The following is a 27581-nucleotide window of genomic DNA, read 5'->3' as shown; positions in this document are numbered from 1 at the left end:
CAGTTTCTTCTCTTGAAAATTGAGGAGGGGAAAATAAAAATGGTAATTGTAATACCCACCACTTCCTGAGTGCCTACTGTGTGCCAAGGACTGTGCCACATGTTTCAACAACCTGCCTCTGATCCTCCCAACGGACTTCACCATAATCATGAGAAAAACAGCTGCACCGAGCCATTAAGTTGTCTAAAGTTAGGGCCAGAGTCCAAGTCTACCTGCACCCCTTATCCACACCACACCACCACCCAGTGGAGAATGATATGGGATCTGTGAAATGGAAAGTCTTTCTTTGTAAAGTGAATGCATTGGAATTCAGCCATGGATTGGCATATAGCTGACTTTAAATCACTAGGATTAGCTTCTTCCTGACTCAGCATTCTTTATCCTGTTGCTTTTCTCTTTGCCTTGTATGTGCTCTCAGCCTAGGTGGTTTAAAGACTGTTTCAAACCATGTCAGACCCAAAGTCAACTCACGTGGGTTATTTACTTTTCTGGTGTTAGGGTCTGAACCAAATACTCTTTGGAGGTTTCCATCTGTGGGATCTGGTGGCCCCTTTAGGTGGTTATGTGAAGGGAATGTGGTGTTGGGACCTGGAATACTCTTGGTTGCCTGCCTTTATTCCTGAAACAGGATTTGTTTTGACTTCCTGATTAGAATCTGTATACACAGATGGGAAGATGCCCGTGGAAAGAGTAAAAACCCAGGCACGTGCTGGGGTGGGAGTTCCACTCCTCAGGTCAGAGGAGCTGGAAGAGGATCTCCAGCTGAGGCAGTCTCTGGATAGGAAATGAAGAGCTCAGGAGGAAGTGCTTGCTTGGGGGTCATCTAACAGAGGAGGAAAAAGAAATGGACATATTTCCTATTAAAAAGAGATTGTTTTGGTTCAAGATCATTGCTTTCTCTATTTTAAATATTTTGAGGTGAACTTTCTAGCAGACCACAGTTACTGCAGTTAATGTTCGTTATCCGTAGGAAATAGTGATGAATTTTAAGACATCTGGGGGTTTGGTCATTTCTCCTTTAAACAGAAGTAGTTTTGGAAGTCAGAGACAATTGTCAACCTATATAGGACAGCCTACATCTGGCCTAGCCCGTGGGCTTATAAAACCCCAGCTCTGGGAGGCCCTGGTGCACAGAGCTGTCAGGCTGACCTTCGGAGCTGTGGAGTGGCAGGGTTCGGACCATCTGGACACCCTCAGCCAGGCGCGGCACTGGCCTTCTGTCTTTCCCTGGGTAACTGAGCTGCCAGCCTCATAGTCTGTTAGTCCAAGTTCCTTTAAACACAGACATACTTGCCTTTGCATGAGCTCAGCACCTGGCAGGCACCCTGCTGCCAGGTTGTGCCCCACCAATATTTGTTCAATAACCAGCTGAAGGTCCACAATGCATATTGCTACATTTGTACCGCCCGTGGTCGTTGTGTGAATCCCTCCTCAGAAGTTGTCTTTGCAGTAGAGGCTAGGAAGTGCCTATAAGTACCCGTAATAGGCCCAAGTCATGGTGCAAGATGAGAAAGGACACGGAGATGGAAGGAGAGCAAGTTAGAGGAGAAAAGGGCACTTGTCAGTGGCGACTCCTCTCTTTGATGGACTAGCCATGAGATGACCTCTTTTGTTGAACCTTCCAGGCCCCAGCTCCCTGGCTGAGTTCTTAATACAGTGAGGATATTTGGAAAACCTAAAAGCATGAAATGTGAAGACTGAGCCTGGCATAAGTAGCAGTCAGGATGAGTTTCTTTCTGGTATTAAATGGCATCCCATAAGGATGACTAATTATGCAAAATCACTTTACATTAAGCCTCCTCAAATTCCATATGTAAGCTGGTTTTCATTTGTAATGTTTCTGTAGGATAGCCTCAAGCCCTGATAGCTCTTCATTCCCTATTATCTGTGGTACATTGCCTCAATTATTTTTGGCTTTTGCAAAGTCCTTTATGCTCTCCTTATGTTTTTACACGTTGCTATTATTTCAGTTATTTTCCCCAGTTTGTAAGTTGAAATGTTTTGAGAAGTTGAAAGAATAGTACAGTGAAAACCTGTATGTCTTTCACTTAGAGTCCCCGTTTATTGACATTTTGCCCCATTTGCTTTATTCTTATATAGTCACTCCCCGTATAACATGAAATATGTGTTCCAAAAATCATGAACTAAAAATCATAGGGCTTCTGAGAAAAACTTTGTCAGTGGCACATTTTTTTTTTCTTTTTTAAAGATAGAACCCTACCAAAAACTATAGGACAGTTTTGCATATGATAAATGGTTAAGAAATACATAAATACTCAGTAAACATGGAACTGTACCTTTAAAAGACCTGGTGTTTGTATCTGGAGGTGAGTGCTGAAAGGATTGAGCCTGTGAATTACTATGTGTGGTGGGAGGAGGGTTGTCTGAAATCAGAGGCAAAACTGTGACGCTGGAGGTGCATGGCATGGCTCAGTACGAGGTGACCTGAGGTAGCGGGTTGATGCTTAAGGTGGATGTGTTTTGTAGATTCCCACACGGCTTGATTCAGCTGGGTGTAGTTTTCCACATTCACTTTGTGTTTTTCATGATTGAAATCATGCATAAACAAACGTCAAATTCCCTAATACATCAGTTGCTTTGGAACAGATTCAACAAGCATTATAGCAGAACTGATTGTCTGTAGAGATATAGACTTTTATTTTTTTGCTAAACTATTTGAAAGTAAGTTGTGGATGTCATGGCATTCATTTCTAAATTCTTCAGTATGGGCTGGGCGTGAATATGTATACCAATGCCTGTAATAACACTTTGGAAGACCGAGACAGAAGGATTTCTTGAGGCCAGGAGTTCAAGACCACCCTGGGCAACATAGCGAGACTTTGCCTCCACAAAAAATGAAAAAATTAGCCAGGTGTGGTGGCGCATGCCTGTAGCCCAGCTGTTTGGGAGGTTGAAATGGGAGGATCATTTGAGCCCTGGAGTTAGAGGTTATAGTGAGCTATGATTGGGCCACTGCACTCCAGCCTGGGCAACCCTGTCTCTTAAAAAAAATAAAATACAATACTTCAGTATAAATCTCCTAAGAATAAGGCTGTTTTTCTACATCACCATAGTATCATTGCCACTCTTAGAGTAGTTAATTTAGGTTAATTCATCAATTAGGGTTTTTCCCATAACTAATATATTTTATTTTTAGAGCAACTTTAATTTGACAGAAAAATTGAGCAGAAAGTACAGAGTTCCCATATACTATCTCCCCCTCACTGTTACACAAATAATTTCCCTTTATTAACATCTTTCATTAGTGTGGTGTATTTGTTATAATTGATGAACTAATATTGATACCTTATTTATTTAGATCCATAATTTGCATTAAGGTTCACTGTTGTACAGTTCAATGGGTTTTGAAAAATGCACGATGTTATATATCCACCCTAACAGTATCATACAGAATAGTTTCACTGCCCTAAAGATCTGTGCTCGACCTATTCATCCCTCCCTTCCTGTTGATCTTTTTTTTGTCTCTATAATTTTGCCTCTCCCAGAATGTGACATAGTTGAAATCAGACAGTATGTAGCCTTTTCAGACTGGCTTCTCTTACTTAGCGACGTGCATTTAAAGTTCCTCCATGTCTCTTCATGGCTTGAGAGCTCATTTTTCTGTATTGCTGAAGAGTATTTCATTGTGTGGACGTCTCACGTTTTGTTTATCCATTCACCTATGAAGGACATCGTGGTGGTTTTCCAGTTTTGGGCCATTGTGAATAAAGCTGCTCTAAACATCTTTGTGCAGGTTTTGTGTGAATGTAAGTTTTCAGCTCATTTGGATAAATACAAAGGTGCATGGTTGCTGGGTCATATGATGATATGTTAGTTTTGTAAGAAACTGCCAAACTGTCTTTCAAAGTGGTTGTGCCATTTTATATTCCCACCAGTGAATTCCTATTGTCCCACATCCTCATCAGCATTTGGTGGTTTTGGTGTTTTGAATGTTAGCCGTTCTGATACGTGTGTCATGCTATCTCATTGTTGTTTTAATTTGCAATTGCTTAATGAGCATATGAAAAAATATTCAACATCATATGTCATTTGCCACCTGTGTATCTTCCTTGATCAGGTGTCAGTTCAGATCTTTTATCCTTTTAAAAAGTTGGATTGTTTTCTTATTGTTGAGTTTTATGAGTTCTTTGTATAATTTAGATAACAGTCCTTTATCAGATATGTGTTTTGCAAATACCTTCTCTCAGTCTGTGGCTTGTCTTTTCATTCCCTTAATAGTGTCTTTCATGGATCAGAAGTTTTACATTTTAATGAAGTCCAGTGTATCCATTTTTCCTTCATGAATTGTGCTGTTAGTGTTATATCTGGAAACTCATTGCTAAACCCAAAGTCACCCAGATTTTTCTCATGTGATATCTTCTAGAAGTTTTATAATTCTGCATTTTACATTTTGGTTTACTATCCATATTTTAAAAAATTATTATTATTTTAGAGACAGGGTCTCACTCTGTTGCCTGGGCTGGGATGCAGTGGAGTGAGCATAGCTCCTTGCAGCCTTGAACTTCTGGGCTCAAGTGATCCTCCCACTCCACTCTCCCAAGTAGCTAGGACTACAGGCTCATACCACCATGCCTGGCTATTTTTTAAAAAATTTTTTGTAGAGACAGGATCTCGCTATGTTACCTAGGCTAGCTGCTTTCCATATTGAATAAATTTTTGTGAAAGGGGTAAAGTAGGTGTCTAGTTTCATATCTTTGCATGTAGATGTCCACTTGTTTCAGCACCATTTATCGTAAAGACTATCTTTTCTCCATCGTGTTGCCTTTGTTCCTTTTGCAAAGATTACATGATTTATTTGTGTAGGTCTGTTTCAAGCCTCTGTATTCTGTTCTATTAATCGATTTGTCTGATATTTCACCAATACCTACTCTCTTGATTAATTTTATAAGAAGCCTTGAAGTTGGGTGCACTGTTCATCTTCTAATTTTATTTTTCTTCAGTATTATGTTGGCTATTTGGGGTCTTTGCCTTTCCATGTAAGCTTTGGAATTAACTTGTCAATATCCACAGAATAATTTGCTGGGATTTTGATCGGGATTGCATTGAGTCTATAGCATAAGTGAATATGAAATTCCCTTTGCTCAAATTGCTCTCAAGTACATCTGTTGCATTGACACAAATCCAGTAAGTGATAAAAGTAGAACTGACTATATACAGATCTGGATATGCCTTTTTTTCCTGAACCATTTGAAAGTAAGTCACAGATATGATAATATGTGACTCCTAAATGTTTGAGTATAAACCTTCTAAGGATAAGAACATTTTCCTATATAACTATAATATTATTACTATTTCTAGGGTAATTAACACTAATTCATCAGTTTTTTTAAACGCATGCCCTTAATAAATCTGTTAATATATATATAATATATAAATCTGTTAATATATAATAAATATAAGAAGGGAAGAGTGGATATTGAAGGACAGCTTGCATACCTGATATACCTATATTTCTTTTTTTAAAAAAATACCTTCTATAAAATGAGTATCTTAAGAGACTCCTTTAAAAAATCTTAAGATACTCCTTTAAAAAAGATAATTTGGGGAAACATTAAGCACTGTATTGATCTCATGGAGATTCACGATGCAGAGTGGCATATTAAAGGCTCTGAGAAGTTCTGCAATAGAGGAATGTGTCTAGCTTTGTTTAAGCTAAGATAACTTGACCAAAAAAACAGACATTTTACAAAATTTTGTTTTCTTTTTTGCAGAAGCCCTATTAACATAAGCTTGGGAAATACTACTTTGGGAATCATTGAGAGTGTCTTAGTTTGCAGTTATGCAAACATTCTTAAAGCAATTCTATTCCTAGGGATGTAGTAGAAATGTGCATATTGTGATGGTCAAAGTTCAATCAAAGAAACAGAAAAACTAGGAGATACATAAAGGAGTTTGTTGCAGGGATTTGGTTTTATGCAACTGTGGGAGCTGTTAGACAATCTATATAAGGCTGTTATTTGTGTCTGCTGTTGGAATTTGAAGTCTACTGGGCAGACAGTTATGAAGGAAGAGAGTAAACCTGTGAAGAAGAAGAGGAGAAGCAGGAGGAAGAGGAAGAATAAGAAGCTGAAACTCATGAAGATAGATGGGAACTTGGATCAGGCTGTTACTGTATCCAGCTTTGGTGATGTGGGTGTCTCCTAAGGAGAAGCTGTTGCCCTTTATTATGGAACTAAACACACACCTGGCTTAGGAGTCGGAGAAGCTGAAGGAAGATCAAGGGATGGTGGCTGCAGCATCTTCAGGGCTGGCTGCTGCCCCTCACCACTGTGGTAAGCCTGCAGAGAAGCAGCTATGCAGTGGACCTTCTGCACCGACCTTACAGATGCAAACATAACGTGGCTATTGATTCACTTCCAAATCTCAGCTGGAAGCATGCAAAGAAGGGAAATTCTGAGGAGGATAGTTCAGCCTAACCAGGCCAATGCATTACAATGCCACTTTACACTATTACAGCAGATGGCAAATACAGGATTGTTTACAGCAGTGCCCGTTGCTGTAACTTCACATTGGAAGTAACCTGAATGCACATCACCAGTTAAGCAGGTAAACTGCTACATGCATATGATAGAAGTACTAAATGAACAAACTATTGCTACACACATCATCATGGATGACATAAAAGACATAAAAGAATATAAACTATAATTACATTTGTAGAAACTCAGAAGAGGCTAAGCTAATTCATGAGAGAGGGTTAATGACTTGGAGGCTCTATGAGGGAGGGTTCTGATGTACAAATAATGTTCTTTCAGCTTCTTAATCTGGGTGCTACTTACACAAATATGTTTACTTCGGGAAAATCCATTGAGTTGTACTTTGTGCACTTTTCTTTTTTTAAAATTTTAAGTTCCCGGATAAATGTGCAGATGTGCAGGTTTGTTACATAGGTAAACGTGTGCCATGGTGGTTTGCTCCACCTCTCAACCCATCACCTAGGTATTAAGCCCTTCATGCGTTAGCTATTTATTCTGATGCTTTTTCTTCCCCTTCCCCACCGACAGGCCCTGGTATGTGTTGTTCCCCTCCCTGTGTCCATGTGTTCTCACTGTTCAGCTCCCACTTATGAGTGAGAACATGGAGTGTTTGGGTTTCTGTTCCCATGTTAGTTTGCTGAGGATAATGGCTTCCAGCTCCATCCATGTCCCTGCAAAGGACGTGATCTCGTTCCGTTTTATGGCTGCATAGTATTCTGTGGCGTGTAACCACGTTTTCTTCCTCCAGTCTACCGTCGATGGCTGCATAGTATTCTGTGGTGTGCATACCACGTTTTCTTCATCCAGTCTACCGTCGATGGCTGCATAGTATTCTGTGGTGTGTACCACGTTTTCTTTATCCAGTCTACCGTGGGTAGCTGCATGGTATTCTGTGGTGTGTACCACATTTTCTTCGTCCAGTCTACCGTCGGTGGCTGCATGGTATTCTGTGGTGTGTAACCACGTTTTCTTCATCCAGTCTACCATCGGTGGGCATTTGGGTTGGTTGCTTGCCTTTGCTATTGTGAATAGTGCTGCAATGCACATCTTGGCACTTTTCTATACTTATGCTATACTTCAATATAACATTTGGGTAAATAAAGTTTTAAGACACTAAGTAGTCATGAGCGGGCTGGGTTGGAGGAAAGAAGCTAAGTTTGAGCTAGCTGAACCCAGTAATTTGTGGCGTGTGGGTAAACAAGGCAGTGAGTGTTAGAAGAAGCAGGTTGGTTGAGTATGAGGAGGACAGAGCCTATCAAGATTCATTGTCGCTCTGTCCCAGACTGTCCCTTTCGTCTGCTGAGCATATACTGCCACTGTGAAGGGTGAGGAGCATGTACACAGAGGCCCAAGCAGGGGCTGTTATCGCTGCCATGCATCAGCAGAATCACCCTGTGGCAGGGCAGGGAAGATGGTGATTCTGTGGACCTAGGGTAGCCCCTGGCACCTTTTAAAGCTCGCTGGCTGTCCTGATACATGCCACAGGGAAAAAATCCACTGGACTGTGGAGGTAATAGAATGGATGGTAGGGGAAAATATAAGAAAGCATGGGGGAACTTGGTGCTTAAAAAGCTCATCTTATGCCCAAGGTCACCCCTCTTTCTTTCTGAGTACTTTTTCTTATCTTTGACCCTGACAAACATAACATTGTTCAAAGCTTTGTGTTTTATGAACTCTTAATTCCTTTTTCATGCTTTTCACTTTAGTGAATTGACTAAATGATCGGAATCATTCCTCTTTTGAAAATAAACTATTTGAACGTGCCTTGGGCTGCTGAGTGTGGGATTCGGCAGTGCTGTATGATAACTACCATGTCCTGAGACTAGATTGTATATTCCCTGATGCCCTGAACAATTATCTGAAAGTGTTGTTTGACTGGGATTATTGATGGTTTTTCTAATGCCTAGCAAATTAGGATTTGGAGTGTTAATAAGAAGTTTGTTCTGAAATGAAATCTCACAAGTAGCTTAGTGTTTTGCTTTAAACCCTTTTGAATATGCACGAAAACAAAAGGGAGTATTCTATAGCATTCTCTCAAGACTCCAGATAACACTGCTATTGTGTAGTTCCCTGATTCCCACAGCCTGAGGCATGCTTGTACTTTTAAAATCCTACCTTGGCCTCGGGTGGTGGCTCACGCCTGTAATCCCAACACTTTGGGAGGCTGAGGCAGGTGATTCACCTGAGGCCAGGAGTTGGAGACCAGCCTAGGCAACATGGTGAAACCCCATCTCTACTAAAAATACAAAAATTAGCTGGGCCTGGTGGCGGGCGCCTGTAGTCCCAGCTACTGGGGAGGCTGAGGCGGGAGAATGGCGTGAACCCGGAGACGGAGCTTGCGGTGAGCCAAGATCGTGCCACTGCACTCCAGCCTGGGTGACAGAGGTGAGACTCTGTCTCAAAAAAAAAAAAAAAAAGCTGGGTGTGGTGGTACACACCTGTAGTCTCAGCTACTCGGGAGGCTGAGGCAGGAGAATCGCCTTGAGCTTGGGAGGTGGAGCTTGTAGTGACCCAAGATTGTGCCACTGCACTCCAGCCTGGGCAACAAAGTGAGACTCCGTCTCAAAAAAAAAAAAAAAAAAAATCACACCTTATCCTCTGTCATAACATTGATCCCCCTGCACTATAACTGCTAATCTCCTCTAGATCTCCTCATTTCTCTCAAGAATCTAATCTCAATGAGGTCAGGGATTTTGTATCTCCAGCATCTGGCTCAGGAGAAACGAAATAATTAATGATGAGTGAATGAGTCCCAGAATTGTGGAAGCAAATATCATTGGCCCTTGAAGAAGGACCTCACTTAGGAGAGAGAGGGGGAGGGAAACAGAGTTACATTGGTCAAACAGGTAGGAAAAGCACAAAAATAGTATTCTATCATGGAAATATAGGAAAAAGAGGAGAAATGTTTGAGGAATTAGCAAATCCTATCTAGAGGTGAATGAGAATGAGAATTTAAAAAATGTTTTGGGATTTTTCCCAGTCATTAGTGGCTATAGATAGAATCAAGATCTCAAGGGATTAAGGAGAGAACACGAGATAAGGAAATGAGGGCGTAAGGTTAAAAAAACATGCAGAGAAGTGAGGCCACGAAAGGCAGATTTGGAAGTGGTTGAGCAGAAAGGCAGATTTGGAAGTGGTTGAGCAGAATGACAGAATCAAAGGCAGCATCCTTCTGAGGGAGGAGAACAGTGTTTGAGGGCAGAGATGGGAGGTTCCTTCAGTGTCCGTCTCCAGGTCCTCTGGTGTCACCCCTGCCGGTGATGGAGGAGCTGAGCTCTGAGCATCTCGCTGGTCTGTGTCAGGCTGAGTCAGCAGTCGGTTTATTGAGAAGCCATGTGTGCTAAGCCCTGTACTAACCCATTTTCTTTGAATGATGTTGCATCTTCCTTTTCCTACAGGGAACATGGTAGAATGGTGCTTACCTCAAGATATTGACCTCGAAGGTGTTGAGTTCAAGTCTATGGCCAGTGGGTCCCATAAAATACAATCTGATTTCATGTAAGTACTTCTGAACTGGAGTCTTCTTCGTACCATTCCCCCCATCTCCACACGCTCCCCAAAGCAGAAGGGCTCTTATTAGGAGGTCTTCATGTGCTGTGTGTAAATGCCTTGAAAATAACATGGATAGTTTTGTGTTTACATCATTTTTCTAGCGAGGTGTCTAGCTTTCATCAGATTCTCAATGGGCTTCATGACCTACAAATCTTAAGAATCCCTACCTGTAGAGGTTCTCTCAGTGTCTCAGAAATTACATGGGCCTCACCTGAGGTTTGGTTTTAATGAAAGTGCACGGCTTCAGCCCCGTGTGAGTTAACTGAGGACATCTATGTGTTCAACCTTGAAATTCCAGCTTCAAGTCAGGCCATTTTTCAGTCCTGTGTAGTGGCGCATTCAGAGAGTTTTGTGAGAAGGAACGATGGAAAGACCTTGAGGGTAATGAAGTGGCTTTAATCTCCTCATGGGGCTGAATTCATGACTGATACAAGTGTGAGAAAGAGGAGGAAATAAAACGGCAGCTCAATGAAAAATATCAGAGCCTCAGGAAGTGAGGGAAGAATCAACACGTTTTATGCTATGAAAGAGAGTCCTAGTTCCAGAGGAGCCTGAAGAGGAATGTTGGTTCTGCTTCTCCCATCCAAGTCATTAGTTGTGGTGCAGGAGAGAAGAGATGTGTCCCATGATCGCGGGCAGCTGAGCAGCAGACCTGCCAGGGACCAACTCCCAGCTCCAGCCAGGTGACCCTTGGCAAGTTCTGTAATCTCTTCAAGCCTTGCTCGTCTCATCGGTGAGGTCAAGTGGCTTGGCCTACTTGTTTCTTTGAGGCTGAGCTTTGTCATTGACAGCTCCAGACACGGTTCATTTGTTTTGTTTAGGAATGCATCTCAAAATTCCTCTCTGATCTTGAGCCACGCTATGTATTTGGTCTCTTCTAGCTATTTCCGAAAGGGGCCCTTCTTCGGCCTGGCCTGCTTTGCCAACATGCCAGTGGAGAGCGAGCTGGAACGTGGCGCGCGGATGAAGTCTGTGGGCATCCTCTCTCCCTCCTACACGCTGCTTTACCGCTACATGCACTTCTTGGAGAACCAGGTTCGGTACGTGGCTTCCGTACATGTGCAGGGAGGCAGCAGGATCCACCAGCTGGTGCATATGGCACGAGCCCTCGGAGACAGCACTTGCGTGCCAGAGCAGCAGATGTCTTTCCAAGAACATCCATGGTGATGTTTCACGCCTCGGGTAGTGTCCTTTCATTTCAGCCAACGTCCTGCATGATGAGTCTTCACTCTATAATGAAAGCCGGGGTATATTCTGCCTTCAGTTTGGATTTAATACTGCCATCACTTTTTTAAATTAAATCATTTGTTGACAGGTACATGATCTTTGTTTATTCAAAGCCACAATAGTTACCTCCTCGCCCCAAGTTGGCAAAGAAATCCTAAACTTTTTAAAAGCCTACTCTTTTTATTATTGGCATTCTTACTATGATTGGGATAATAGGAAGAGAACTTAAAAAAAAAATATTTTTTCTGGTAGACAGGCTCTTACTATATTGCCCAGGCTGGTCGTGAACTCCTGGAGTCAAGTGATCCTCCTGCCTCAGCCCGCCAAAGAGCTGGGATTATAGGCATGAGCCAAGTTGCCTGGGATAGGAAGAGAATTTTTAACAGAAGCAGCAAAACCATTAGTTACTTTACATTTTTTTCATCATGCAAGTAACCTAATTACATTTCAGATTTTGAGGGGAAAATTTATCCCTAATCCCTGAAGCACTGACAAAATGTTACCACTTCTTTTCTGTGTATGTGAGTACGTTTAAAATACATATTTGAGTATATACAATATATACTTTTATAGTCTATACTTTTAAAATTTATCACTATTTAAACATTTTTATGCAACATAATTGTGATCTTCAGCTTTGAAAGTGTGAACTTTGTTGTTTGTGGAAAAAACATGTTTATTATTTAAAAATTTATATGAAAGTACAAAGGATTTTAAAAAATCCTCTCAAATAGTAACACTCACAGATATCCATTGACAATATTCCATGAATGTGATTGTAGAATACAAATATCTTTACAAAAATAGGATTAATATTTTATAGATTTAATTTTCTCAAATAACAGGCTGTGTTAATGACATTTATTAAACATAATTTTACTTATAACTTCAAGTAAATATTTTTTCACAGTAAGATACACTATTCATTGAAATATTCCTCCAAAATTAAGAAAAACGATTATGAAAAATGTGACAATATGTGACAAAATGTAACAATTGTTTACTGAGAAACAATATATAAACATTAAAATTGATCAGGAATGGTGGCTTACGCCTGTAATCCCAGCACTTTAGGAGGCCAAGGAGGATCAATTTAGGAGGATGAGTTGAAGCCAGGAATTCAAGACCAGCCTGGGCAAGAAAGCAAGATTCCAACTCTACAGAAACAAAAAAATTAGCCAGGCATGGTGGTGTGCACCTGTAGTCCTAGCTACTTAGGAGGCTGAGGTGAGACGATGGCTTGAGCCCAGAAGTTCTGAGCTATGATTGTGCCATTGCACTCCAGCCTGAGTAACAGAGCAAGACCCTGTCTAAAACATAAAAGTAAATAAAAAAATAAATTCTTGAATGGTTGAATTTTACCATCAAACACGTTTCTTTCTTTGAAAGGATCTTGCATGATCAATACCGTTGGCCTGTTCCCTTTATCCTCAGCTGGTTGTACAGTTCTTGAATGCTTTCTTCTTCCCCTCAGGATGCTATAGATACTGTTCTACTGTTATCTGAAATTAGTCCTTTTGGAGAAGTTTCTCCATCCAGATACCTATAGAGTTTATCTTTGTCTGTGCTGTTTCTGAAATTGCCAAATGTTTTGTTTTGTTGTTTGTTTTTGTTTTTGTTTTTTGAGACGGAGTCTTGCTCTGTCACCTAGGCTGGAGTGCAGTGGTGTGATCTTGGCTCACTGCAACCTCTGCCTCCTGGGTTCAAGCGATTCTCCTGCCTCAGCCCCCTTAGTAGCTGGGATTACAGGGGTCCGCCACCATGCCTGGCTAATTTTTTTTTTTTTTTTTAAGTAGAGACGGGATTTCATCATGTTGATCAGGCTGATCTCGAACTCCTGACCTCGTGATCCACCCACCTCGGCCTCCCAAAGCTCTGGGATTACAGGTGTGAGCCACTGCGCCCGGCCTGAACTTGCCAAATGTTTATTAGTTCATATCAGAATGTTCTGGGATAGTTTGTCCCCTTTGCTCAATAGATAGGTCTTTTGTTTTTAACTTTAGGAACTTTTTCTTCTGTAATAAAATATTTAACTTTTGCGTTCTGGTTTTTCCTTCTCCAGGAATGCCTGTCATGCATATATTTTCTCCCCATTGTCTTCCATGTTTGTCATTTTGATGATTATTTTAATAGCTCTTTATTGCTGGAGCTGTCCCATACATTTATTGGTTATTCTCTGTGGCTGAACATGCAGCATGTTTCTATTAACTGTTTATTTTTTTTAGCTGCTCCTCTACCTTTTGGAGCTGTGGAAAATACATTTGCACATATATTTTTTTCTGTATTCAAAATATTTCCTCAGTTTTTTCTTTTTTGTTTCAGAAGTAATATGAAGTTCTAAAAAAGACCATTTTATTGGGATTTTGACACTTTTAAAACAATATTATTCCTTTTAAAAAGCTAATTTTCCAAGTAGGCAACACAGTCTCATGGTTCAAAATCCAAAAATTTTAAGGTGTTATTATATTAGTTAGGGTCCTGGCTAAAAGCAAGAACAGAGGCCCAAAATTACTATGGCCCAATTAAGATAAAAGATTATTGCTCATGTCATAGCATAGAGGTAGGCAGGTGGTCAAGTTAGGTAGCCTGCTGTGTTCCATACAATTGTTCAGGGACCCATATTCATCTCTTGTTAGTCTACCATATCCTAAGAATGGTTTTGTATTGCAAGGTGCTCTTTCCCAAATGTTGAAAGCTGCTCACTGCTATTATGTTTGCATTTCAGCTCATAGGGAAGAGGGAAAGACTAGAATTTACATATCTCACTTCTCTTACCTATCTCACTTCTCATATTCCATTGTCAAGTTCTCAATCACAGAGACACACCCAACAGCAAAGCAGACTGGGAAGCATCACTACTAGGTGGGTGACCCTGTGACCAGTTAGAACTCTGGGGTATTGGTTACAGACAGGAAGAAGGGAAGGCTTGACTTTGAGAAAAAGTCAACAGCTTCTGCCTCAGTTTGCCCCTCTGGCCACTCAGGTATCCATGTGTACTCTTCTTCCCACTTGTAAAGGCCATAACTCCCAGCCTCATGTGATCTACCCACCTCGGCCTCCCAAAGTGCTGGGATTACAGGCATGAACCACCGCGCCCGGCCTTTTCTTATTCATTTCTAGGAGTTTGTACGATAGGGAAATTTTTTCTTTGTTATATAAATTGAAAACTGATATAACACTTTGTCATTTGTCTTTTAACATTACCTTCTTGTCATATAGGTGTTTTTCTTTGAATTCATTCATCTTTTTATGGCTTCTAGATTTTGAGTCATAGCTAGAAAAGTTTTACAGCTTGGTGATTAAAGAGGGCTATAGGTAACAGAAGAGACTTACATGACAGAGTATGAGGAAAAGAAGGAAGCACAGTTAGATAAGCTCAGGTCTAGGTTAGGATAATACTTGAATACAGCAGCAGCTTTTACATGAATTCACTAGTCTTCATTTCTGCAGCACTTAATCTGTGTTTTTTATTTCTTCTGACTTCCAATGTTCCAAACCTATTTACTTGTATTTCATCTACAATTTTTGCCCTCAGTATCTCTAAAGAGTCTTTTTAATGATTATTTCTAATGAATCAGAAGATATTGGAGAACTATTTCATAATTTTACAAATTAAATTAGAAAAGGCAAGAGGGACTGTTATTGAAGAAACGGACCCATGACTCATAACCACATTTTACCTTGCTCAGATCTCGATTCAAACCAACTGTGAAATAGTGTTTGGGGGACAGTGGCTATATTTTGAATGTGGACTGGATATTTATATTAAGGCATTATTATTAGGTGAGATAATGGCATGGTGATTATGTGTTAGTTATTTAAACAGATTTTATCAGTTAGAGATGCCTTACAAAGCATTTATCAATGAAATGTTATGAGGTGGGATTTTCTTTAAGACATTCTAGGAAAAAAAGTGGTGATGGTAAGGTATAGGGTATAGATATAACCCTATGGATCAAATATTATTGAAGCTAGATGATAAATACATCCGGAGGTGGAGGTTGCAGTGAGCTGAGATCGCGCCACTGCACTCCAGCCTGGGCAACAGAGCGAGACTCCGTCTCCAAAAGGGAAAGAAAAAAAAAGGATTATTGAGGTCATTTAGTATGTAAATTTTGTAACTTGGTATATTAACCTTTCCGGTGTATCATGAATTATAGTCCTCAATATTATTGTGGTTTCACAGCATTTCAATATATAGATACATCACAATTTATTTAACTGTTTCACTGTTATTGGGGTTTTAGGGTGTTCCTTATTTTTTTCACCACCGTGCACATTAGCATCCTTATGAGTAAATGACTGTTCACATCTAGAAATAGTTCTTTAGGCCACAATCCGAGAAGGGGAATCATTGGATCAGAGGATATATACAATGTACAATTTAATACAAGCTGTAAGTTACGCTTCAGAAGGTGGTGCCATTGTATCCCTGCACCAGCAGTAATAAATGGGGGTGCTTATTTTTCTGCATTTGCAAAGCCAGGAACTAGGAGGCGATTTGTTCAGACAGATATATACATATATATATACACACACACACACACATATATACACATATGTAAATACACACACACACACACACACACACATATATATATATATATTTTTTTTTTTTTTTTTTTTTTGGAGACAGTCTTGCTCTGTCACCCAGGCTGGATGCAATGGTGTGATCTTGGTTCACTGCAACCTTCACCTCCTGGGTTCAAGCAATTCTTGTGCCTCAACTCCCTAGTAGCTGGGATTTTTAGTAGAGACAGGTTTCACCATGTTGGCCAGGCTGGTCTGGAACTTCCGGCCCCAAGCGATCCGCCCACCTCACCCTCCCAAAGTGCTGGGATTATAGGCATGAGCCACCACGCCCGGCCTGTTCAGACCAATAATTAACACACCAGAGTGATGAAGTGTAATTGTTGCACGAGGCATCTCTGATTCTGATTGTGGATGATTTATTGCTGGTGTGGTAGGGACAGGCAGGGTCAGTTGCATTGGGCATCTGCATGGCCACATATGGCTGTGTTTTATCAGTGAAGGAGCTGTGGGCTTAAGGAGAATCCCAGTGTCTCTGGCCCAGCAGCCTATGGCTTCAGATTAATAATATATGTTGAGCCAGTTGTTCTCTAGTTTTTACAGTGTCGTGGCTCTTGGATGGTTTCCATAGGTGGTTTGGCATACATTTCAGTGTGGTGGTTTCTCAATTTCTGCATTCTTGTAGGTAAGTTCACCAGGAAGGGCTCCTTTGACATCATCTTTGAAGACTAACTGATCCAGCACTCTGAGCCTTGTTTCAGTACTTTTCGGTCTTTCTTGATATTGCGGTTTGACAATCTTGTTTGTTGCAAAATCTGTAGTGTGTGTAAATTTTGAGGCTTTCATACAACAGTTGCTTAACATTCATCCAGGAACTGCCAATTTTTGTTTTTGTCTATGTTCAGATTCCATATTATTGCCTTGTTCTGTCCCATCAGTCAGGAATATCTGAGGCAGTCAAAGGACAGAATCCTCATATTAGTTCTTTGTCTAAAGGACTCTAACTTTTGTACCGAACTTTTCTTTAGAATCATGATTCAAGTATACAGTTTAATGTAGTCAAACAGAAAAGGCAATTGAGCAGCAAATCAGCAAACAATAAACATAGAAAATGAAAAAATATTACCTTGACACAGCCCCCTTTAACACAGAAAATATAGTAGTATTAAAAATATGATGAAATGATTCTCAGTATTTTTAGGGAAATTTGATCCTAATGAAACACCTTTGAATGAAAAAATATAAATTACCCCTGACACAGCCCCCTTTAACACAGAAAATATAGTATTAAAATATAATAAAATATTCTCAGTGTTCTTTTTAGGGAAATTCCATCCTAATAAAAACACCTTTGAACATAATTGCCTTTGTGTGATTTTTCTGTGAATCAAACTTTGATCAGTTTGACCAGCTTCCCTAAAAAGTATCTGAAATTGCCATCTTCTCAGAATAGTCAGACACAGCTTAGACCATGGGTTTCCTGTCTAGCTCATGAACATTTGTAAAAGTGAACTAAATGATTATAAGCACCCTCCTCCCAACTAGTTATTTGTTACAGGAGGACTGCCTCCTTGTCAAAACTTAAAATGTATAGGAGCCCTGAAATTGGAGCTATCATCCATCTTACATTAGTAATCATTATATGAATATAGTAATGATTTTTTTTTCCTTTTTAAAATATAAATTTGTCTGAAGGTCTGTTGTCATCACTTTGACATAAGAGCTGTAAGTCAGTCTAGAGTGGAGATGGTTGGAGAATGGAAGACTATAGTTGGTTGATGAAATCTTGGCTCTGAACAGTTTGTGTCATAGTTTGGGGTAAGCCACTGTGGCAGTTTGCAGAGGCAGTGTGGCAGCGGGGAATGCCTATTTTTAATCACTGCTGTTCCAGGGCCAACCATAATTAGGGATGTTTCCCTTGCTCAGTGAAGCCGTATTTTGCTTTTTGTTCATTGATTGATGGAAATTGTAGGACACTGAGAAAATAACGATGGGCTAAGAGGGTTTTGGTGCCTTTTATTCCTCCCTCAATTAGGGCTTTTCCGGGCCTGCATAACAAAGTGCCAAAAACTGGGTGGCTTACAACAGCAGAAACATAGTGTCTCACAGTTCTAGAGGCTGGAAGTCCAAAGTCAAGGTCTCAGCAGTGTGAGTTCCCTTTGGGGCTATGAGGGAGAATCCGTTCCAGGCCTCTCCCCTAGCTGCTGGTGGACGCTGGCAATCTTTGGGGTTCCTTGGCTTGTAGATGCATCATCCCAGTCTCTTGTCTTCATGTTCACCTGCTGTTTGCTGTGTGTGTGTGTCTCTGTGTCCAAAAGTCCCCTTTCTATAAGGACAGCATTCATACTGGACCAGGGCCGGCTCCAGTGACTTCATTTTAACTCGATTACCTATGTAAAGATGCTATCCAAATAAGTTCCCATTCTGAGCGAGGTGCTGGGGCCCCATCTTTTTTGTGGGGACAAAATTCAACCTATAACACCCCCATTAAACATAGTGACAAACAGTCCTCACAGTGCTCCTGAGCTTCACTGGGGGGCAGGATTCTCCACTGTCCAAATGGCCCAGGGTGCTGCCTTCTGGGGTCTGGGGTCTGGGGTCAGCCAGCAGGGCCAGCCACAGCCAGGCTCTGCGACCCGAGCCAGTGGGGCGGGCAGAGAAGAGATTCTGATGCTTTTTATTTCTTTATTATTATACTTAATGCAGAAATTATGAGCCCTGATGATATCCAATAATAATTGTTTTCCCTTATTTGAGACATTGGAGGTAAGCTTCTCCGTATTCTTCCATAACCACAAAGCAAGCAGGCAAGCGTGAGGTCTCTAAACAAAGAGCGGCTTTAAGCAGGGAATGTTAGGCTTCCAGGCTGGCCCTTCTCACAGGACGCGGCCATTCTCTGGGAAGTGGCACCCAGTCTGCGGCGTACCTTGCTCAAGAACAATAGACATTAGTCATAGTCTGTTAATTCTGTCTGTTTCCCATGAGAAAAAGAATGTGTTCCATGGTGCTGTCAGGGAGTTTCAGGCCCATGTTTGAACTTTTCTTGAGGATCTTCTGTAGCATCAAAGGAGGTGACCTAAGCAGCCTCCAAATGGGGATCTTTGGAGTATGTCAGGGCCTTTGCCCCTGAGTGCTACAGCCCTTGAGGTGGGTGGGGGGTAGGAGTGGTAGCAGAGCTGTGACCAGGGCTGTTCTCACTGTGTGTGTGTGTGTGTGTGTGTGTGTTCGTGTGTGTATGTATGCATGCATGCATGTATGCATGTGTGTGTTTTTCTGCAGGCACCAGCTGGAGATGCCAGGACATTACTCTCATCTGGCCGCCTTCTATGAGGACAAAAAGGGGGTGCTCCATGCTGGTCCCGGCAGAGGCAGCAGCCTGCCCCCTGTCTACTGGCTGCCTTCCATCCACCGATACATGTACCCTGAGATGAAGGTGAGGTTAGCCCTGCTTTTCTTACGCGATACTGGATCTGTATCTGGGAATAGTAGCTGTCGATTAATTTTTAACGAATAAAACATTTATGTCTTTGGATCATACAAAATATCTACTTTTGATAGAGTAGAGTTGCAACATAGGCATTTGGTTTGTTTAAAACATAAAGCAAGTTATCTTAAACAATATGCTTTCTAGACACTTCTGTAATCATAGTATAAAGGCGTGATAGGCCAGTCGTGAAAAGATGGATTTACTTCTGTTGATTGCTTCTGATATTTTAACACCAGACATTTGAACTAAAGATGAAGAGTTTGATGAATAAGTATGACATTTCTTAGTGAATATACTTTTGATGTTACTTCATTTTGTATTTGTTTCTGAAGTACTTTGGCTTTGTACAGTTAGCAAAACACCCAGCGAAGCGTTAGGTGTTGGAAGGGTGCAAATATGACTAAGAACATGAATCTCCTCTTTCTCTTTCTTCTCTGTCCCCTGTGGTTGGCCACAGGATGTTTCCATGGAAACCTAGGGCTCCTCTGGTAGAGAAATTATGCCAAGAGTCCAAGGGAGAACTCTGGGAAAGATGTCTTAGGAGAGGATGCGGTCCCTGAGTATTTGGCTAGGTGGAGAGTGAGGATTGCTGATTCCAGAACCAGGAAAGGTGTGAGCAGCAGTGAGGACCATGGTCTGTCACTCTCTTAGCACCTTCTGGGAGTTACGCATTGTGCCAGCTATTTATCTATACCTGTCGCAGCATTCTCTACAATAAAAGTAAATGCTTTTTTAATCCTTGTTTTCCAGCGAAAGCAACCGGAGCTTATAAAGGGCTAGTGACTGCTTTAGGTCTTATAGCTAATAGGAGTTAGAGCCAAGTTTTAAACAGAGGTCTAGTGCTACAGCCAGTGCATGTGTCCTGCCCCACTTTATTGTCTTTGCAGAGATATGGACATGGAAAAATGCAAGACAAGTTCATGGGACATGAGCAAACTAGTTTGGCTGGGATTAAGTCAGCCGGCACGAGGGAAATGATTGGAGAACTAGGTTCTGAAATTAGATTGTAGAGAGCCTTAAATAGTAGACCTTGGAACTTGAATCCTAATAAGTACCAATTAGGGACTTACCGGGAAAAGAGACCATGCTAGGTATTTCAAACTATTTTAATACAGGAAATCAGTAATATAGGAGTTGGAAGGCTGAAGGAGTAGAAAAGGAATAGGTAGCCAATATATTAGTAATCATAGACAATAGCCTGACTAACACCCTATATTAGTCATCTATTGCTGTGGAACAAATTATCCCCAAATTAATGTTTTAAAACAGTATATATTTATTATTTCACAGCTTCTGTAAGTCAGGAATCCCAGCATGGCTTAACCAGATTCTCTATGTCATGATCTCTCATGAGATGGTATCAGCCAGGGTTAGGGGATCATCTGAAAGTTTGACTGGGGAGGTGTCCACCTCTAAGATCATGTGGGTGTTGGCAGGATTGAATTTCTTGAGGACTGTTTTGAACTGAAGGCCTCAGTACCTTGCTAGCTGTTAGTTGGGGGCTCCCCTCAGTTCTTAGCCATGTGGGTCTCTCCACTATGCGAGGTTGCTTTATCTAAGCCAGTAAGAGAGTGTACTAGCAGGATGGAAGTCAGAACCCTTTGTAACCTAATCATGGAAGTGACAGCCCTGCAATGTCACCATATTTTCTTAGAAGCAAATTAAGAGGACGAGGGGATCGCATAAGGCTGTAAATACCAAGAGGTGGGTATCACTGGGGACTATCTTAGAGGCTGCCTTCTACCCTCCCCTAGGGCTGGGGTAACAAAGCAAGAGAAGCAGAATGATCAAAACCATGGGAGCCTGCAGGAGGGGTCCCTACACAGCCAGTACTCAGATCACTGAGGGAGGCACTGCGCATCTATGCTGGGACCTCTCAGGAGGTGTGGCTGCACCTGTGCTGTGCATGCTGAGGAAAGCTGGAGACTGGAGTCGTGGGTGTCTGCTGCTGCTGGAGAAATACTAGCTGGAGCAAGAAGCTGAAGAGATTTCCTTCTGCCTTTCAATCCACAATCCTTGCTCTCCATTGAAGAACTCTAACAGGAAGCCAATTGGCGTGTGAGTTTAGGAATTGTCCTTTACAGGTTTCCCAAGCCCATGGTATAGGCTGAGAGACAATCATTAAGAAATGGTCAGAGGGCCATTGGAGGTACTCTGGGCTTGCACTGACCTGAGTCCTGTTCTCTTTCTGTCTGCTCATAACTGAGACCCATTTTTCCCTTCAGAGTCAAATTTCTGTTGGAATTATCTCCAAATCTACAGGGAGGTGACCTGCATGTGACCTAAATGTACTCATATTCCTCCCCATAAGAGTCCAGAGATGAGGGACTAAGGGAGAAAAAAGAAAACTGCCCATGCTTTTGAGGACAGCTCATTAACATAACTGTTAGACCCTAGGAGATGCGGGGAAGAGGGTACTGTCATGGTTGCAGATACAAATGTGGAGTGTCGTCTTTTTACAAAACAGTATGTCAGCACATCAAAATAAAAAACATGGCCAGGCATGGTGGCTCACGCCTGTAATCCCAGCACTTACGGAGGCCAAGGCGGGCGGCTCACTTGAGGTCAAGAGTTCGAGACCAGCCTGGCCAACATGGTGAAATCCTGTCTCTACTAAAAATACAAAAATTAGCCAGGCTTGGTGGTGGGCACCTGTAATCCCACATACTCGGGAGGCTGAGGCAGGAGAATTGTTTGAACCTGGGAGGCAGAAGTTGCCGTGAGCCAACATCGCACCACTGCACTCCAGCCTGGACGCCAGAGTGAGACTTCTCTAAATAAATAAACAAATAAATAAATAAAACATACGTGGCTTTTGTTTCAGCAACTTTACTCCTCAAGATCTATCTACCAGAATGATGTATGTGTAACAATATTTAATTCAACATTGTTCACAGTGGTAGAAAACTAGAAGGCCTATGGATTGAAAGCCATGGCGAATAGTGAATTAGAGCATAAGATGACGACATGGAAGGACCACCAGATCTCATTTGTGTGAGAATAGCAAGGTGCAGAAAACATCATCCCTTGGTATCTGCAGGGCCTTGGTTCTGGGCGACCTGCCTCAGATACCCAAATCTGCAGATGCTGAAGTCCCCATATAGTAGGGTGTAGGCTGTGCGTGTAACTTACGCACATCCTCCCATATACAGATACTCCTCAACTTACTGTGGGTTTACACCCCCCTAAGCCCATTGTAAGTTGAAAACATTGTAAGTCAAAAGTGCATTTAATGCTGGCAACGCAGCCGACAGTCTATGACTTACGATGGGTCCACTTAATGTATGATTTTTCGACTTTATGATGGTGTGGAAGCAATGCGCATTCAGTAGAAACCATAATCCCATCAAAGTCTTAAGGAGCTTCTTGACTTACCATGGGGCTACCTCCTAATAAACCCATCATACAGTTGAAAACTTGGTAAGTTGAATCATGGTAAATCAGGGACCTTCTGTGCTTTAAATCATCTCTAGATTACTTATAATACTTCATACAATGGAAATGCTATGCACATAGTTGTTATACTGTGTTGTTTTTTACATACATTTATTGTTGTTGTTCTTTATTTTTCCAAATATTTTTTATCTGCACGCAGTTGGTTGAATCTAAGGATATGGTATCGGGATACAGAGGGCCGGCCGACTGTACATGTGATATGATTACACTGTTGTTAAACAGTCACAGTCTCTGTCTAGATAGACACATACACACACCCAGACATAAACATGGAAAGTATTGATGGGTATATACAAGCTTAAGATATGTATTCCCTGGGATGAGGTAAAGTATGGGATGGGGTAGGGCAAGGCTTACAAGTATTAAAAAGGCAGGGCCAGGAAAAAACAAATGACGACACTTAAAAATACCATGTATGTCCCAGCACTTTGGGAGGCCGAGGCGGGCGGATCACGAGGTCAGGAGATTGAGACCATCCTGGCTAACACAGTGAAATCCCGTCTCTACTAAAAAAGACAAAAAAATTAGCCAGGCGTGGTGGTGGGCGCCTGTAGTCCCAGCTACTCGGGAGGCTAAGGCAGGAGAATGGCATGAACCCAGGAGGCAGAGCTTGCAGTGAGCCGAGATCGCGCCACTGCATTCCAGCCTGGGCAACAGAGCGAGACTCCGTCTCAAAAAAAAAAAAATAGCATGTATGATATAATACTTGTCATGGATGGAAAATAATGTAATATATCTTTCAGTTTTTATTGAAATATAACATTTAATAGGAATAAGTTCAAAAATAGTATATATGATTATTTGTCATGTATGGAAAATAATGTATATATATCATTAAGCTTTTTATTGAAATATAAAACTTTAAAGAAGTAAGTTCAAAAATCATATGTATATAATTCAATGAATTTTTACAACATGAACACACGTATAAAGGAAAACTTTAAGTCTGGGCACAGCAGCTCATGCCTGTAATCCCAGCACTTTGGGAGGCCAAGGTGGGTGGATCATGAGATCAGGAATTCGAAACCAGCCTAGCCAACATGGTGAAACCCCGTCTCTACTAAAAATGCAAAAATTAGCTAGGCATGGTGGCGCACGCCTGTAATTCCAGCTACTTGGGAGGATGAGGCAGGATAATTGCTTGAACCCGGGAGGCGGAGGTTGCAGTGAGCCGAGATAGCGCCACTGCACTCCAGCCTGGGCCACAGGGCAAGATTCCCTCTCAAAAAAAAAAAAAAAAAAAAAAAAAAAAAAACTTTAAAGAAGTAGACTTTTAATGTAGGAGTCAGATATAGGACTGTTTCAGAGGGAAAGAAAATAAACTGGAAAGGAAGCAGAGGGAAGAGGAAGACCTCTCCGAGAGATCCAGATGTGGCTGTTAAATGCTCCCTTTAGGAAAATGGGGGAGTGGGAGAGGGATATAGGGGAGGAGGGTTGGGCCCCAGGAGTGGAGGGCTTCCCTAGTGGCAGGCATGGGTCTTATCAGAGCCTGCTATGGAGACTGAGCTGACAGAGGTTAGGGAGTAAAAAGAAATTGGAGTGAAAAGAGGATGGAGTACGGACTTGAAAGCTTGGAGGGAAAACATGAAGGTACACACTAGAGACATCAAGGAAAGAGAGATCTCTGTAAAAGCCACAGAGAAACAAGGCTGGAAAAAGGGAAAGAGATGTCAATGAAAGCAGGAGAAATTTCTGTTGCATGTGCAGTGAGCCTGGTAAAGTAAGGAGGGGTGAGAAGTCTCTAGAGCTGACTCTTTTAGAAGAGAAGAGGTGGTCCTATGGGCAGTGCTTCCTGGCATGGGCTGGGCACAGGACCTGAACTACTTGCAGGTCCCAAGAAGGGCCATGTTCCCTCTTACCTGCACGCCTTTGTATGTGAACACCTTCCCCCAGATTCATCTGTTTTTTTAGTTTGTTTTGTTTGTTTTGAGACGGAGTCTTGCATTGTCGCCCAGGCTGGAGTTCAGTGGCACGATCTCAACTGACTGCAACCTCTGCCTCCCAGGTTCTAGTGATTCTTCTGCCTCAGCCTCCCAAGTAGCTGGGATTACAGGCACACGACACCACACCCAGCTAATTTTTTGTATTTTTAGTAGAGATGGGGTTTCACCATGTTGACCAGGCTGGTCTTGAACTCCTGACCTTGTGATCTGCCCACCTCGGCCTCCCAAAGTGCTGGGATTACAGGCGTGAGCCACAGCGCCCAGCCTCAGATTCATCTTTATGTCAAAGCTTCAACATCACTTCCCCCAGGAAGTCTTTTCTGTCTGTCCTAGAGTGGGATGAGGCACCTCTGGTTTGCTCCACCAACCCCCATTCTTCTCCCATCACGGCTCCCATCAGGCTGTATTTTAAATGCTTGTTTACCTGTTTCTCCCACTAACCTATAAAATATACGCTGGGCGAGCCCTGCCTGGCCTCCATGTGGTGGAAGAACAAGTTGGACGCTTGAAGATAACCAGTGGGAAAGCTGGGAGGAACCGGGGCATGCTTTGGCGCCCTTTCCTATCTGATTGCTGTTAAGACTTTGATGAGAGATAGTGATTGGAGGGATGCAACCAGCCTTGGTCACTTGGTGCCTCTCCTCCTCATGATTTGGGATGTGGTGGCAGAGGAGTAGGCATGGGTGGCAAATGGCATGCTCAGCGCAAGGTTGCCTTTATCCTGGCATGGGGTAGGGAAGTGGTATCAGTGCAGGAGTGATGCCTTGGAAAGGGATGTCCTCTCTGGGTACTGCAGATGCAGCTTCGGAGGGCCCAGGACAGCCCTGACCTGGACAGGCAGAGTGCAGAGGCTGCCCTGAGGCTCGGGTGTAGGTGCCCCCGAAGGCTGGTAGTTGTTAAACCCTAGCAGGCAGCCTGGGAGTCGGTGCCTCTCTCAGAAGTGCTCTTGCCTGCCTCCCTAATGGGTGATGAGCTCTTACTTCTGGCACTTTGGCATGGAAGTGACCTTTCACAAAGCTTACGGGGTTTGTGAGGCCTGGGGTTTGAAGCCTTTCTGTTCTAAAAATAGCTTTGGCTGTTTTTATGTGCTATTTCATGTTTTGTCTCAGGCAGTCCTTATAGCCCTACAAGGTAAGTGATGATTCCGTAGTTCACAGTTAAGGATAGTGAACTGAAAACATTAGCTAACTTTCTCCAGATCTCCCTGTTAGTAAATGGCAGGGCCAGGATTGGAATTCAGCTCTTCCTGGGATCAGAGCTTATGCTCTTAACCCCTATGATACTCCTTGGCTCAGGGTTCCCAGAAGGCAATTCAGGGGTTGCCAGTTAGTGTCAGAAGGAAGAGTGGGGCCAGTCGTGGTGGCTCATGCCTGTAATCTCAGCACTTTGGGAGGCCAAGGTGGGTGAATCACTTGAGGTCAGGAGTTCAAAGCCAGCTTGGCCAATGTGGTGAAACCCTGTTTGTACTAAAAATACAAAAATTAGCTGGGCTTGGCGGTGCATGCCTGTAATCCCAGCTACTTGAGAGGCTGAGGTAGGAAAATCGAACCCAGGAGGGTGGAGGTTGCAGTGAGCCAAGATCACGCCACAGCACTCCAACCTGGGTGACAGAGTGAGTGAGACTCCATCTCAAAAAAAGAAGGAAGAGTGGTCAGAGGTGAAGTGTAGCAGGGATTATGCCAGGGGCTCCTTCCTACCTGTGACTTCTGCAGACACCTCACTTTGCACAGTAGTAGTCCTGTAGATTTGGGATCTGACTGGGGACTGTTTGCTCATTGTGTTATTACTTACAGTGCTTAGTAATGTTTTCAAGTTGAGTTTTCTTATTGAAGCAGAATGTGTCTTCAGAGATGCTTTTATTCTGATTTTTTAAAATTTAAATTTAGCTTTGTTTTCTTTGCATTGTTCTCCTGAGTAAAAGAATGATCTCTAAACTCAAACATCAGTGTATCAGGGAGCTGTTGTATTATAGAAATCCAGTTTAAAGGTAAGACTTTTAAAGTGAAAAACATCATTTTGTGTGGAAATAAGCATCCTTTAATGTATCTGTTTGGATGGACTTCAGAATTTCGGAGGTGAGGATTAGATACCTTTAGCTCTATTTCTAACAAGCTGTTCCTCACTCTTTCTCCTCCCTATTCCCCTCAATTTTTTCAGATCACACACCCAGCTGGCTGCATGTCTCAGTTTATAAAGTTCTTTGGAGAACAGATCCTCATCCTCTGGAAATTTGCCTTACTTCGAAAGCGCATTTTGATATTTTCTCCCCCACCTGTGGGCGTGGTGTGCTATAGAGGTAACCAGAAGCCAGAGTCAGGGGTGCTGCTTAAATCCCTGGAGCAGAAACTGCTTGAGTCTTTCTGTCACTGATCAAGTTTGGAAGAGTTTGGGCCACATCAAGGGGATGGGGTTTTAAGCCCAGGAATGACCTGATTGGCTGTGAACGCAGGTGACAATGTAGAAGATGGGTTGGATGACACATCAGTGGCGTGGCCAAAGATTAGGGTCTGGATTAAAGCAGAGAAGATGCATTCTAGATGTATTTTAGAGAAACTGGACAAAACTTGTCAGATTGGATTGTAAAGGTTCTGATGTGTGTGAGGCTGCAACGGAAGAGTCTAGGATAACAAGGGTGGTGGGGCCACCAGATGGGGGACTGAGGAGCAGCCGGGGGCTGGCTTGAAAAGGTTAGTGTGGGATGTGATGAGGGTGTGCTGCCTTGAGACCGTCACAGCAGGGGTGTCCACCCACCCTGCATAGCTGGGTCAGGACCTGTGGGCGTTTGAGCTGGAGATAAAGATTTGAGGGAGATAGATTATTTCTGCACTCATATCTGAGATGGACAGCATTACCTGGGGAAAGCACAAGTGTGGAGGGGTGTTCCAGACA

At 42.3% G+C, this 27581-nt stretch overlaps 1 protein-coding gene across 2 annotated transcripts in view; it reads left to right on the top strand.

Moving 5' to 3' along the window:
- The window catches only part of DENND11 (DENN domain containing 11), a 43648-nt gene that overhangs the window by 4809 nt on the left and 11258 nt on the right, over positions 1–27581 (top strand). For both annotated transcript variants that reach the window (XM_028846389.2, XM_015135082.3), the window contains exons 2-5: positions 9896–9995; positions 10931–11089; positions 19086–19239; positions 26850–26988. In XM_028846389.2, the coding sequence (XP_028702222.2) occupies positions 9896–9995; positions 10931–11089; positions 19086–19239; positions 26850–26988 (552 nt within the window). The remainder of the gene's footprint in view (positions 1–9895; positions 9996–10930; positions 11090–19085; positions 19240–26849; positions 26989–27581) is intronic.

Source organism: Macaca mulatta, chromosome 3, assembly GCF_049350105.2.
Source record: "Macaca mulatta isolate MMU2019108-1 chromosome 3, T2T-MMU8v2.0, whole genome shotgun sequence".
NCBI lineage: Eukaryota > Metazoa > Chordata > Mammalia > Primates > Cercopithecidae > Macaca > Macaca mulatta.
The sequence above is the reverse complement of the archived record's forward strand: the minus strand, read 5'-3'. Positions and strand labels throughout refer to the sequence as shown.